Source organism: Haliotis asinina, chromosome 7 (genome assembly GCF_037392515.1).
Source record: "Haliotis asinina isolate JCU_RB_2024 chromosome 7, JCU_Hal_asi_v2, whole genome shotgun sequence".
Lineage (NCBI taxonomy): Eukaryota > Metazoa > Mollusca > Gastropoda > Lepetellida > Haliotidae > Haliotis > Haliotis asinina.
In genome coordinates this window covers 18,715,118-18,728,937 of record NC_090286.1, presented here as the reverse complement: position 1 = coordinate 18,728,937, position 13,820 = coordinate 18,715,118, and the positions used below count along the sequence as shown (strand labels likewise).

At 39.4% G+C, this 13,820-nt stretch overlaps 1 protein-coding gene and 1 long non-coding RNA gene across 2 annotated transcripts; one reads left to right on the top strand and one right to left on the bottom strand.

The window, feature by feature from the left end:
* Positions 1–5,482: 5,482 nt before the first annotated feature.
* LOC137290997 (uncharacterized) lies at positions 5,483–7,501 on the bottom strand. The gene is made up of 3 exons (XR_010957242.1): positions 7,382–7,501; positions 6,606–6,779; positions 5,483–6,349 (listed from the first exon to the last, which is right to left on the bottom strand). It is a non-coding gene; the product is annotated as an uncharacterized lncRNA (long non-coding RNA).
* A 2,660-nt stretch (positions 7,502–10,161) lies between these two features.
* On the top strand, positions 10,162–13,479 carry LOC137291330 (uncharacterized). Its single transcript, XM_067822633.1, has 2 exons — positions 10,162–11,924; positions 12,118–13,479. The coding sequence occupies exons 1-2, from the start codon at positions 10,824–10,826 to the stop codon at positions 12,484–12,486; spliced, it is 1,470 nt and encodes a 489-aa protein (XP_067678734.1). The 5' UTR covers positions 10,162–10,823; the 3' UTR covers positions 12,487–13,479.
* Positions 13,480–13,820: the final 341 nt, after the last annotated feature.

The following is a 13,820-nucleotide window of genomic DNA, read 5'->3' as shown; positions in this document are numbered from 1 at the left end:
AAACGTCAAACTATACAAAAGCACCGACTTCACATATACAGGAGTTATTAATGAGCGTAAAGAGGTTATTGTCGGCTTTGTGGGTGTGATTGGGGACTACAATACGTGCACAGACAAGCATTATACCTCTAGAATGTCAACACGGTTTTCACGTGGGAACAACAATATCTTTAAACTTGGATTCTTCCTAATTGGGATTATTGAAGAGAAATTCGTCTGCAACTCCATTAAACCCATTTCTAATATCTGCCTGTTCAAAGTGGACTTTGAAGTCCTGTTTGAACAGTGGACTATGAAGTCCTAAAATATTGGTCGACAGATTATTTTCAGTAACATCCAATAATATAGCAGAGTACCATATTTGGTCTGATTAGCTTCCTTTCTATGACGTACACCTTTCCTACAAAATTTCAACACAGATCTTGATGTAAACACACAAAGACATTTCAGGGCTATATATTGCCGCCACGAATGGGATGATTGGCTTGTTGGTTTCATAAATAAACGTGTGTTTCCTAGGACGTAGTCACTTCAAGTTGAAATTATTTGAAGAGTTATACGTCTGCAACTCCATTAAACACATCTCTAATATCTCTCTGTTTCTCCAATGTGGAAATTAAAGTCTAAAAACGTCAGTTGAAATATTATTTGGAGTAATATGCTACAATACAGCACACTAAGGATATTAGGTCGCAATACATTTTCTTATATACTGTAGACTTTCCTACATAAAGAACACAGGGACAATAGTATCAAACAAAATCGTTTTTATGGTTCAGATGAAAGATACAAGAAGAAACAGCTAATATTATTTCTACATATATGGGATGAGTGGGATTCATGTGTTGTTAAGAAATGTTTCTTTCCAAGACGCATATTCATCAACGAAACATTACAGATTTGTCAACATTTCCGAATGTAACCGTCAAAACGATTTTCAGTTTTTCACGTAAGTCAACACGTTTTTTTTTAATTGACGATCCAGCATGAACATGCCAATGATTCACATTCATTTCTAACACGTAGTAGTCAAAGAAACGTCAAAATATACAAAAGCACTGACGTCACATATACAGGGGTTATTAATGAGCGTAAAGCGGATAATGTACATTTGATGATTGAGGACTACAATGCGAGCATAGAGAAGGATTATATATTTCGTGGAAATACCTTAGTTATACACATTTCTAACATCTCTCTCTTCAAAGTGGCAGTTATTGTTTAAGAGAATCAGTTTGAGTATTTTGAGTAACCTGCACCTATATGGGAGAGTAAGATATTAGGTCTGAATATGTTTCTTTTGCGCCACTGACTTTTCTACACATGAAAAAAAAAAACAACAACAAAAACCAAACAAAGATGCTGAAGTACCGAACAAATGGGTCCTTTTAAGAATTCGGGGGTATTTCTGTCCCACATGTTGTTGCTGATATTATCATTTAACTTCAAGGAGAAATGGTTTGATGTTATAGTTTTTACTGAATGTTTCTCTGTAGTATTTTAAAACAATAACATTAAAACTGATAAACAAATTGATAGTTTTCCAAATATCGAAAATTTATCGTGTTCAAAACTGCCTGTGACAGGCTGAAAATGGCTGCTTTGACAATGATTCTAATAATGGCTGAAAATTGTACTTTTCAAAATCCTATACATTATGAATTCATACATTAGATTTTTCTGCTCCTCAAGAAAAAAATTATCATTGCATGCTTTTAACGATAAAACGTGAAGAAATTGTGAGTCACAAGGTTTGATTCCATCCTTTTACCTCTTCCAACAGAATAATAACTTATCCTTGATTTGAAAGTGAGGTTGGTGCAGAGAATTGTGAGGTGGGAGGGGCATTGAAGGAAAAGGAGCAGCAAAGAAGGGTGGGTTTAATGGAGCAGAGAATTATTTTGAGGTTGATGGTGCAGAAAATGGTGGGCACGATGGTGTAGATAAGTATGAGGTAGTTGGTGGAGAGAAGGTCGGGGTTGGGGCGAGGTGTGAGAATGACCAGCTTGATCTGGACAACAAAAGTATCTATATGGTTCGGTCAAAAATCTGAGGACTGACATCAACAAGGATGATCTACTTGACCAATATGTGTTGGTCATATATGAAGGGATGCGATATCCAGGCATTGTTCTCGATACTGACATCAATGATGAAAGAGATGAATGCATGCATCAAGTTGAGCGAAAAGCAATACGTATTGCTGGAAACGAAAATTTAAAGATTGACGTTGGTATTTGTTTGAAAACATCATTGTTGTAATTCCACCTCCTGTACCCATCAACTGTTCTCATTGTGCGATAGATACATCCCTCTGTGAGATACTGGGACACTGCTGTTAATGACTCCTCGTCAAATCATGCGATATCAATGATTGTGATTTTGAGAGCTATCATTAATATTGCATTTTTTTTTCAATACGGTGAACATGTTTGATCTTACATGTTACAATCAGTGATACAAGTCAAATCCACATTGTTACCAGTGTTTCATACTGTTACCTTGTTTATTGTTTACCGTTTTTCACTAAGGTTTTTTTTTTCGTTTTCAAAACAAATTCCATTTTATATCATGAGCACTTATCGACTGAACAAAAGAAATGGGACATCAGTGAGTTATAAAGTTTCAAAGAAATTCCATCCCCTTACCGCTATGGTATTTCCCATACTGTTACCAATGTTCCATACTGTTACCTTGTTTACTATTTCACATTCTAAAACATTTGAGATGTTTTTCATAGCAAACTTTTCTTCATTTGAGGGGTGCCACATTTCATGTAAGGTGCAGTTCATTATCATGGAAAAAGTAAGGATCATCAGTGAGTTATAGTGTCTTCAAACACATCCCTTCCTGTTACCGCTATGATTATTATGGAAAAAGTAAGGATCATCAGTGAGTTACAGGGTCTTCGAAGATATTCCTTCCTGTTACCGCTATGGTCTTTCCACACAGTTACTAATGTTCCGAACTGTTACGATCAGTACTGCGCACCACAGTATCTTTTTTCATATTTGAGTGTTGATATTGTTAGAACGTCACCTGTTCATGTTACTTCCAGATAATTACCATGAACAAGCTTGTGATTAACACTCAGTAAGGGTTTACATATATATTTTTCTTTCCTGTTACTGTTTTAGTATTTCCTCTTACCAACATTTCCATCCTCTTACCATGGAATAAATGATTCAAACAGACACTTTCAACAGACTTCATCGTCGAGATGACTGACGGTGGTGGTCATCAAACGGAAAACAAGAAGACTACATACCACTGGGTAGTCAGTAATTGATGACACAAATTTCAAATATATCAATGTCACTGAAGCATCTTATAATGCCTTCATGTTTTCCCGTCGACACTTTCCCCATTTGCTCTTTAGTGGAGACAAATGGCATTCTAATAGATGTAACAATGAGATGAAGGTGTAAGAGGAAGAGAAAGGGGTAGAAACACATCAGACTACCCTTAGAATTTGAGAAGGTAAACATGAAAACCATCTCAATAACGAATAGACAAGTCTACCCTTTTCCAAAATACAACTATCTAACATGAACATGCAAAAGATTCGCATTCCCTTTTGAACTATATCAAAGAAAAGTCAGACTATACCAAAACACTAAGTCGATATTGAAGACAGGTATTGTGATGACTTTAAAGTGGGACAGATAAGCGTGTTCAGTGAAAGTATCAAGAAGTACTTTTCATATATTTTCAGCGTGTACCAGGTGAAAACCAGTACCAGTGTACCACGGGGACTTGTTTCCAGCCAGGCCTATATTTCGGGTGACCTAAAATGAACTTTTACCGGTTTTCATATGGGTAAAGGTATTTATACTTGGTTTTAGTGGTCCGACTTCTTTCTGTAAACATCTCCCTTCGGTATTTGAACTTCACGGGAAGTGATGCATCTCTCGTAAATCAGATCAATATATTTTATTAAAGCAACCACTATGGACACTTATCATAAACACCAATCAAACATCGGGTTACGTTTCATAATTCAAGTTGCTTACGCGAGACAACAGTACAAATGTTGACATCAATGAGGAAAACACTTTCAACAGACTTTATCGTCGAGATGACTGACAGTGGTGGTTTTCAAACGAAAAACAAGAAGACTACATACCACTGGCTAGTCAGTAAATGATGACACATATTTCAAATACATCAATGTCACTGAAGCATCCTAAAATGCCTTCTTGTTCATGAGCACATCATTATTTCACTTCGACACTTTCCCTGTTTGCTCTTTAGTGGAAACAAAGAAGTCCTTTGTTAAGTAGACTAACAGATATAACAAGGAGGTGAAGGTATAAGAAGAGAAAGTGGTAGTTTTACCACGCACCTGCTTACACCTACACGTGCGTATTTAGGGATGAAACCAGGAGACAAAAACGTGCATTTCCATGCATCAACATCATTAAACAAAATTATCGTTTAATACTGTAATTTCCTATCTCATAGAGATTGAAACTCGATAGTTCGAGCAACAATTTGTCACTTCAAATTGGGAGTATTTGGAGAGAAGTAAGTATATAGTCCAGTTAAACACATGTCATATCTCTGTGTTCGCAATGAATTTTAAAATCACTAAGGATCAGTCAAAACATTTTCTTGAGTAAGACTTTACAACAGTAGAAAGAAGTATACACTTTCATTTACACGTGTGTTGGGAAGGGATTATTTTGAGTAACAAAGTGCATTTCAAGCTGAATATGAGTAATCATCACTTCCACCAAGACCTGTAAAATAAATATTTGTTTTCTTTCAAATATTGTGGTATGCACTTGGTCCGACTTAAGTCAGAAATTTTGAATGTAAGTAGGGCTTAACATTCTCCATTGACAACTGGTTGAATGATGGTTGCAAGTAAGTTCCTTTCCTTTATTCCCTGTCATCTTGTTTAAATTCTTCATTTTATATACATATTCAACGGGTAAAAATACGAAAAACCACGACTGGCCGTCCTCCTTATTAACCATGTTTCAGGATCAAAAACTGTTTATGCTACAGCTGTGCCAATATGTAACTTCCGCGATCATACATCTGTATAAACACATAGCGCTGACACACAGCCTGCATAACTTGGGTCCAAAAACCCAAGGAGTGGGACAACAAATGTACTCTCAAGAAAATCTTCATTCATCTTCTAAGGTTTACGTAAGTGAACGAAACCATATCCTCATTACAAAGAATATTACTACTAGTTTAGTAAATACTTAACTGCCAATCATGCTGTGGCTGGCTGCAGTGATCAAGTGGAACACCATATGCAGTGTGCACAATCAATTAATATTATATGATACGATATATTTACCAAGTCGTGGCTCGTTGCAGTTGAATGGACAAAGGAAATGAATGAAATACAAAGATTTGTGTGGGTGCACATATGAGCCAGATTCACACGGTTTTATAAACAGGTTCACGAATACTAACACAGAAGAATGTTACACATGAAAAAACAGACAAGCCTTGGCTGGCATTAACTGTGTGACTTTCATTTTAATGAATCAGGAAAAAAGCGTGCCAATTATGTATAGAATCCGATTCGCGTTGGGGCCAATTCACCCTCAGTCATAATCAGTCTCCAAGAACCTGGACACTAACTCACAAATAAATCCATCTCAAACGTAGATTACCTCGACTCCTGAAATTCACATTTGAAATGAGACAACTTTATTTCTGAGGCTCATTGGGAGTCTTTCGTTCTCCATCCTTTGAGAAATTTCGCTTAAAAAAGAGAAAGAGACAAAAAGACAAGTCAGCTACAGCTGACATACAGGTCGTGACAGCAACACGTTTTCACTCTTCCAAAATTCAGTCAGTCAGTTTGGGTGTTTAATGATTAATCTTTGACGTATGACCAGCTGTTATTATCGGGGTCAAGGTTGTTGAGGAGAGGCGCCATGTGTTCACATGTGCTGCACATACATGTATAATCAATGTTGACATGTGGTACGTACAGGTCTCATGTTGGTGGGACTGGTTTACCGTAATGTGGTTTCTCGGAGAAAAGCTGCAGGTACAACTGAACCAACAGGTTTCTGATCAAGAATCAGCTGTTATTTAGCGGTATGGGCATTAGTTGGGTAAAATGTTCGATCCCTGACTAAATGTAAGTATAATCAAACGGTGAATAAATGCCTGCTCGGGTCAGGAACGAATGTGAGTTGTGTGAAAAAAAAATAGAAAATCGTCGGTGGATGACAGATGGTGTGAACAGTCTATATCTTCATTGTGCCCATGACGTTTGCCACGCTCTAGAGGCGTGCTCGCTTTTCTACCTTCACACAGACTGATCACTGGTGTATTTACGTCCTGAGACAGTAACAACAGTCCAGTTGATGGCCTTCAGGGAAAAACAAAAATGTCAATTTTATCATGACCAGTATAATTAGAATTGGCATTATTAAAATGTTTTATCATTGATATTATCTCTTACTTTATCTCTTGAAAAATATGAAGTTATAAAACTGTTCATTTGTAAACGTGTTATGTGATAAGATCTAGCGGACGAGTACCGTGATATTGCAGTTACTTATGTTAAAGAAACAAGAGCAGGTAGCTGTCTACTATACTACACGTGTATAGCATCATCGCCTTACCAATAACCAGTTTTATTGACACGTCATGTCGACGTGAACTGAAGGATGCATATTCAACTCTATAGCCTAGATGACTTCAATAGCATAGCTGATCAGGGCTTGCACGGTGTAAACTGCAGCTTTCTTTAAGGTATTAGCGTCTATAGTAAGCATGACGTGGCGAGGACATGGGGGCTGTAACAGAAGTAAAACCCACATAATTCACGTCATTTAACACAGTGGCAAAAGATGAAATATAAACATACCTGAAAACGAATGTGTGCCCCTGGTTGAGAAACATGGATCATAAAAAGCTGTCACCTGAGAAACAACGCTATCAAATGGCCATATCTACCGATAACAATGATGAATGCTGTTGGACATGGAACAGGTATCAAGTGATGTCAACACACAAAACAGACTGCTTGGTAACGTTTAAAGTGTAATAACTAATGACGAGAGAGAGATACTATATAGACACCAGAACTCATTGTGTATATTTATAATCATCAAGTAACATAAATATCTGTTCAAAGGAATCTTAATGACGCAGAGCTTAATAGTTCGATTCTTTTCAAAGCACTGGTTTTCAGGTGACCTATTTCCGATAAAACAGTTTAAAACACTTCTAGCACACGCGACATATCTGTAAGTTTACGTCCGTTTGGTATTCATCACACAAGACCGTGAAGGTGTTCAAGTGGTTAGTCCCTAACATCAATGATTTAAGCACACAGATCACCATACAGTAGATGACATTAGAAACCCATGTAAATGAACAAAATGTTTCAGCTTACCTTGTCGACGCCAACGCCTTGTCTCCGTCGAGAGAGGGAGGTGCGAAAATCGCCCTCCCTCACTCCACCTCAGCAGTGCAAGCAATGCGCGGATGCTGGTACTGGCTTATATAGGGCCCTCCTGCGCACGTACCAAGAACGTTTCGGGGCTTGCTCAACTGCGCATTGCCACGTAAACACTACGTTGTTATGCTGACGTCACTTTCTAAATTTAGCATGGAAAATTCCAGTCGTAGCGCGTTGCATTTTGGAGAGCGTAAATAGTTGTCGTTCTTCGGGTAAATGGTTTTGTTTACACGCTGAGTATTGTTGTTAATGCAAGTTGCTTTTGTAATAGCTGAGAGGTATTGGCCCCTTCTATTACAACACACACACACACACACACACACACACACACACACACACACACACACACACACACACACACACACACACACACACACACACACACACACACACACACACACACACACACACACACACACACACACACACACACACACACACACACACACACACACACACACACACACACACACACACACACACACACACACACACACACACACACACACACACACACACACACACACATGTATGATCAGCGCCAAAAGCATATTTGCAATGCGCCGAAACGCAACCGGTTCACCATAGTTGTGAAATGCACAGCTTACCGCCTACTTTGCCATCTGCCAATCATCGACAACGAACAAGGTTATAAATAAATACGTTGTCATACCGGTGACTAAAGAGTTATTTTCGGTTGTAATAATCTTACAATAATTTTCAGTAGTTGGTTCACGTTTTGAAGAATGTAAGTTGCAGAACCCGTTATACATACTTCCTCCCAGCCGGCTGTAAATGTGTGGGTGATATACAGGTCCTGACACAGCTCTACATCAGTAAACAACGTCACGATCGGTTTGGTTTGATTACGTATGATTCATTTCAGTACATCATGATTCCACAAGGAAAGATTATACAGCCATGAAAATGATTCCGTTTTAAGTTTCAAAGTACTTGGTCCTGCTCATGCGTGGTCTTGTAGGTAATCTTCATTATTACGAAGCGAAAGATATTTAATCTCCTCGTCTCAGACCACATTCATCCTGCACACACAGAGACCTGTTATGCGAGGAGCTTATGGGCGATAAAGGTTGTATAACCGTTGCTATAGTAGGATTACACACCATGTCGGGAGCACGGGGAAATTAACTCCGACACATGCCAGGATATATGGGACTTCGAATAGTCAAACAAAATGAAGTATCTATGGCAACAACGTGGTAGTCGGAATCTGCTGATAACATAGACTGGATAACTTCTGTAATGTATCAGGCGAAGATACAACACTTTATACAACTCTTTTCAAAATATTTACGAAGTTGTTATACAAGACGTCTTTTGTGAAATTTCCCCAATCGGACTTTAATATATGCTGGACAACTAAGTTAGGGGTGTTGGTATTGTTATGATTGTATATATATTTGTCTAGTATACGTAAGCAATAGTTTCATTTCATCTAGGTGTAATATATATGCATGAAACGCAGATGCGCCCTGATCGCAGCTAGCAAACATTGTCAGACTATGTCTATATCAGGACGCACTCATTACCATTAATGAGTTGATGTCTTCTTTAAATGAAATGACCTCGTGTTCAAAACCACGGATGGATGGACTAGGGAGCAGGAATGGAATGGGGGCAGGGGTGATGTACTGGTAGCGGGTGGTTAAGTTACTTTGTTAAGTAGTTATGTAATTGGAATGTGGGGTTGCGAGTGTTGGCTTGGCTGGCTGTTGTTTGTCTAGCGGGATGGACTCGCTCACGTCGGAGAAGACGACCACGCTGGAGAGAATGAATGAGTTCCCCAGGTCGAAAGGTTGTAGGGGAGATGTGATGGTTATTTGAATGGAGTTAATTTGGGGACTATCTAAATCTGTTGAAGGTTTGAGTTTGTGAGGAAGTTTGCTATGGCTTTAAATATTTTTGGTGGATTTACTGGGTGAAGTAGTTGAACATTATTGTGGCATTTGGTTGGGATCGTGTTGTGGAGTTGTGGTATGTTTGTTTGCTGTAGGTGGCAGTGAGTAAATATGTATTGTTTCTGGTGTTTTACAGTGGTTGCATAGTCCATCTGGGTGTTTGTTTTGAGTATATAGTGTGTGGTTTAGGTTTGTGATGCCTGTGATTAGCCTGGTGATAAGTGTGTCTAGGTGGTGGGAGTCTGAGAAGGTAATTGTTTTGTATATGGGTTTTGTTTGTTATGATAGATTTGACCCAGATGGATTTGTTTGAGCTGATGCTGTGTTGGTATTTGTGATTGAGGGTATGTGTTTTAATGTGGTGTTTTTTTTCTGTTTTGGATGAGTGTTGTTTAATGAATTATGAGGGCTGTGTTGTGGCTCGGTTTTGCTGCTGCTGGGGATTAGATGAGGGGAGTGCAGTAATGTATATTTTCTCCACGTTTCAAATTGTTGTATCACTTACTTGATAACGGTGATAGTATCTACGCCGAAACCTCGCACTCAGTGCAATAAAGAAGTTGACTATCCATAGAACTTGGTTTTCTTTCAGATTACGATATACATGTGTGTGTGTGTGTGTGTGTGTGTGTGTGTGTGTGTGTGTGTGTGTGTGTGTGTTCACCTAATTAGTTAAATTATAATGGTCCCTGACATAATATAATTGTTTTTGTTGAAATATAAACAGGATTAACTTTAGGTATGAAACGACAATAATTATTAACTGCTGCAAGCAAGGTTATGTTTTATTTTCAGAAAAAATCAGCAACCTACAGGCAGACTTCACTATTTAGGATGCCAATGTAATGATACTATCAACACCAACTGTACCGCCATAGATGAGGATGTCAGCAAACAATTATATACGTATCACACAAGTGCGCGGCATAACTGTATGTAGTCTATATGATGTTCCACTGTGTGCGGTATAGGGAACAAAACGACCTGTCTTGGTAGGTCACAGTTCAACGTAATACACATGACCGGGCCAGTGCTGGACATGTGACCATTGTCACAAGGTTACGGGAAAGGTTGAGTTTCCGTGAACTATTCGGGTTTGGGCTACTTGTGCACATTTGTCTTATCCTATTATCTTCTCTGTCGCCCCTTTTCAATCATCCTCACACTGCGCACCGAAGTGTCGTGCGTAATACAATCTCAATTTGGGAAACCCATCGGTCTTCAACTCACTACCGGGTTGGAAAACCACGTGACAATTCAACGGTGTCCTAGTTCACAGCTTTGTGTTCATTGAAACTGGATATATACGCCGTCTTGTAGAACTGGGGTATACGTATTTACCGATGGTCACATGTGTGTTCGTGTTACCTGGATGAAACGTGGTGTCACAGTCACCTACAAAAATAAGTTTTGTGGATTACTAAACTCGGTGTAAACTTCCGAAGCCCGTCTACATAATGTCAGGTATAATTGTGAATGAACATGCAGATCACACAATCGTGATGGACATACCTTACCAAAACTACCACAAAGGTCAAGCTAAATATTGCCTTGATCTGTTTCTACCTCGTAGCCTTTTCTCTCCAGGGAAAGATCAAATTCAAAAGATTTTTACTCCGGAATACCCACCTAACCACAAACAGGCTGTCGAAGCAGACTCTCATTCTCTTCTTAAACGACCACCATCGTGTTGTCATGACCAGAAAGCACCAACCTGGGCCCGTCCCCCGCCAGTGGTGGTGTTTGTGCATGGCGGTGGGTGGCAGAGGGGATGTAGACGTGCCTGGACTTACTTTGGGGGTAGTATCAACCTCCTGTTGAGTTTCATCACATGGTTCTTTGGTCTTTACCAAAACGTGGGATCGAGTTTGGCAAGCCGTGGTGTGGCGTGTGCAGTTATTTCCTACCCACTGACTCGTCCCGTCATGTCCTTGGTTCTGGTGGACATCATCGTGTCCTATTCTTGCAGTGCTGTCTTTTCTTCCATGGTTTTCCAGCTGATATCCATAACTTGCCTTTTCATTCATTCTACGTGCTCCTTCCTCATGAAATGGGAAAATGCCTTAGTGTTAATTGAAAACCACGCGGGAAGTGCAAACCACACTTGTGTACTCAACGTGACATTGCCATCTCTGTTCATGTTCAACAATTACTTGATTTTGTTAGCAATGTTTGTATGCAGCTGTAACAACCCTTTCAAAGGCATACCTCCATCTTCAGCAATATTGCTGTGGACAACAGTCACTGTCCTTCTTGCTCACCTATCGTCCGTGTTGGGCAGCGAACCAGCTGCCTACACATATCTCTGTACGTTCTTGTTGTGCATCGGTATCCAGGTTCACAGTGCCAGGCACTGGCAGCCCGTCTCCAACTCACGGCAGATACAAGCCATTACTATAGCTCTGAAATGGATCAAGAACTGCAGCGAACGCACGTCTCTTTTCGATTCAAACTCTATATTTCTGATGGGTCACTCCGCGGGTGGTCAACTTGTTTCTCAACTAGCCCTGGACAAACATCATCTGAAAGACGGCGGATGCTCGTTCAATGACATCAAGGTAATAACACGACACTATATTTCTGTGAAACGAATATAAAGTTTCTTTGTCAATAAATTACGAAAGACAAGTTTAAAAGTTGTACCTACTTACGTTAATAGTGTAAGCTTATGGTTATGATTAGTTCTAAGCGTATTATTTCTCGGGAAAGCGAATAACATGAATAACTGGTGAACCACTGTTTTCTTTGTAGGGTGTTGTCTCTATCTCTGGGGTGTACGACTTACAGAAGCTTTCAACGCCCCTCTTGAGACGCCTCTATCTCCATCCCGCCTTCGGCCCGCTCCCTGACAGCTGGCTTCAGGCCTCGCCGATCATTCTCATCTCAGAACCAATCGATGGAAGGAGTTGTCCCCCTTTTCTGCTTCTAACAGCACAGGTTGATGGGCATTTGAATCGCGACGCCGACGAGTTCTACGAGAAGCTTAAATTGAAGAATGTTCCCGTTACAAAGCATGTTATTCCGTTAACTATGCACTTAACCATCATGGCTTGTTTCTCGGTGTTTCAGTCGTCGGTTTGTCAAAAATGTGTTGATTTCATCAAGGATAACGCCTCGTAGTGCAGCATTTCATGGAGTGCAGATTTCGTATGTAAGCAATAGTATTTAATTATGTACATTCTGATAAGCAGTTAGGAATAACGGCGGTGCATGTACAAGATTCTTTACTTATTTATTCTTTACTTATTATGTGCGCCTTATTTTCATCCTGTTCTTTAGCCTTGTTGTGGTAATGAATAAACAATGTCATTTAGAAATCGATCAAATGTGACATGGTATATCTGAAAAGTTCAGATTCTAGTACGTTTTGGGGATTAAATCCCATCAGCGATTCCACACTCTCATCGTCAGGGACCTTATTGCCAGCACACAAAGTTAGTGATGGAGCTGGCTCTGTCACTGCCTTTCCACGAAACATCTGACAACTGGTTGTCAGGATCACTGCTTTGTGCAAGTGCAAATGGGCACAACTCCCACAAATGTAGACTAGGTGTGGGTGAGTTTAGTTTTACTGCGTAGTTCACTCCGCAAATTCCAGTTACTAGTATATGGCGGTGGTCACTAGTCAGAGTCTGGACCAGATAATCCAGTGTCAACAGCATGAACATCGATCTACCTAACTGGGATATGATGACATACATGTATTGATCAAGTAAGCAAGGGTGACGGCCGAGTCCTGTTGGTCATCTCTTTATGACAGCACGCCCAAGTCTAGGGACACACAATGCCATTTTGAAGTGCTCATTTGTAACATGATATATTTGTATTTACTCTTTGTGATTACACTTATTCAAAGTACAGATTTTTACACAGTTAAATACCAGCTATGACATGTTCTAAATAGTAGCAACAACTTCGAAGCAAAGTGTGGTGTTGAATGGATTTTTAGATTCACCTTACGTCAAACCATTGTTGGCCTCACACAGCCCGAGAGATACTAAGTAAGATACATGGTTTTGTGGTACCTTAACTCAGCATGTTATCATTCTTTCACTGCATGTGTTGTTGAAAGATGCTATAGTCAATGTTTGGAAATAAACTGTGATATTTGGAGTGTTTTCCATTTAAATTAATGACAGTTGCAAGGAAATACACCTTGATAATCCCTTGTTATACTTCCACTGTATTTTGAATCAGATATAACGTTCTTTTATTTGGATGGAGCTGAGGGGTGGTTGGAAAACAATCAATTTTCAGTTTAAGCCTTCAGTGGGGAAAATAAATTGATCTTGATCAAGATAACACGTGTGGCACACGAATGTTTCCTGAGTCCTTCTGTGAGCTCATGTGTGCTGGAAGTCGTAACGTATTTGAGGCGTTACCACAAAACGAAAACAAAGAAAACATAAATACATTTCATCGTATATTTTTATCATTTATTTATTACTGTACGG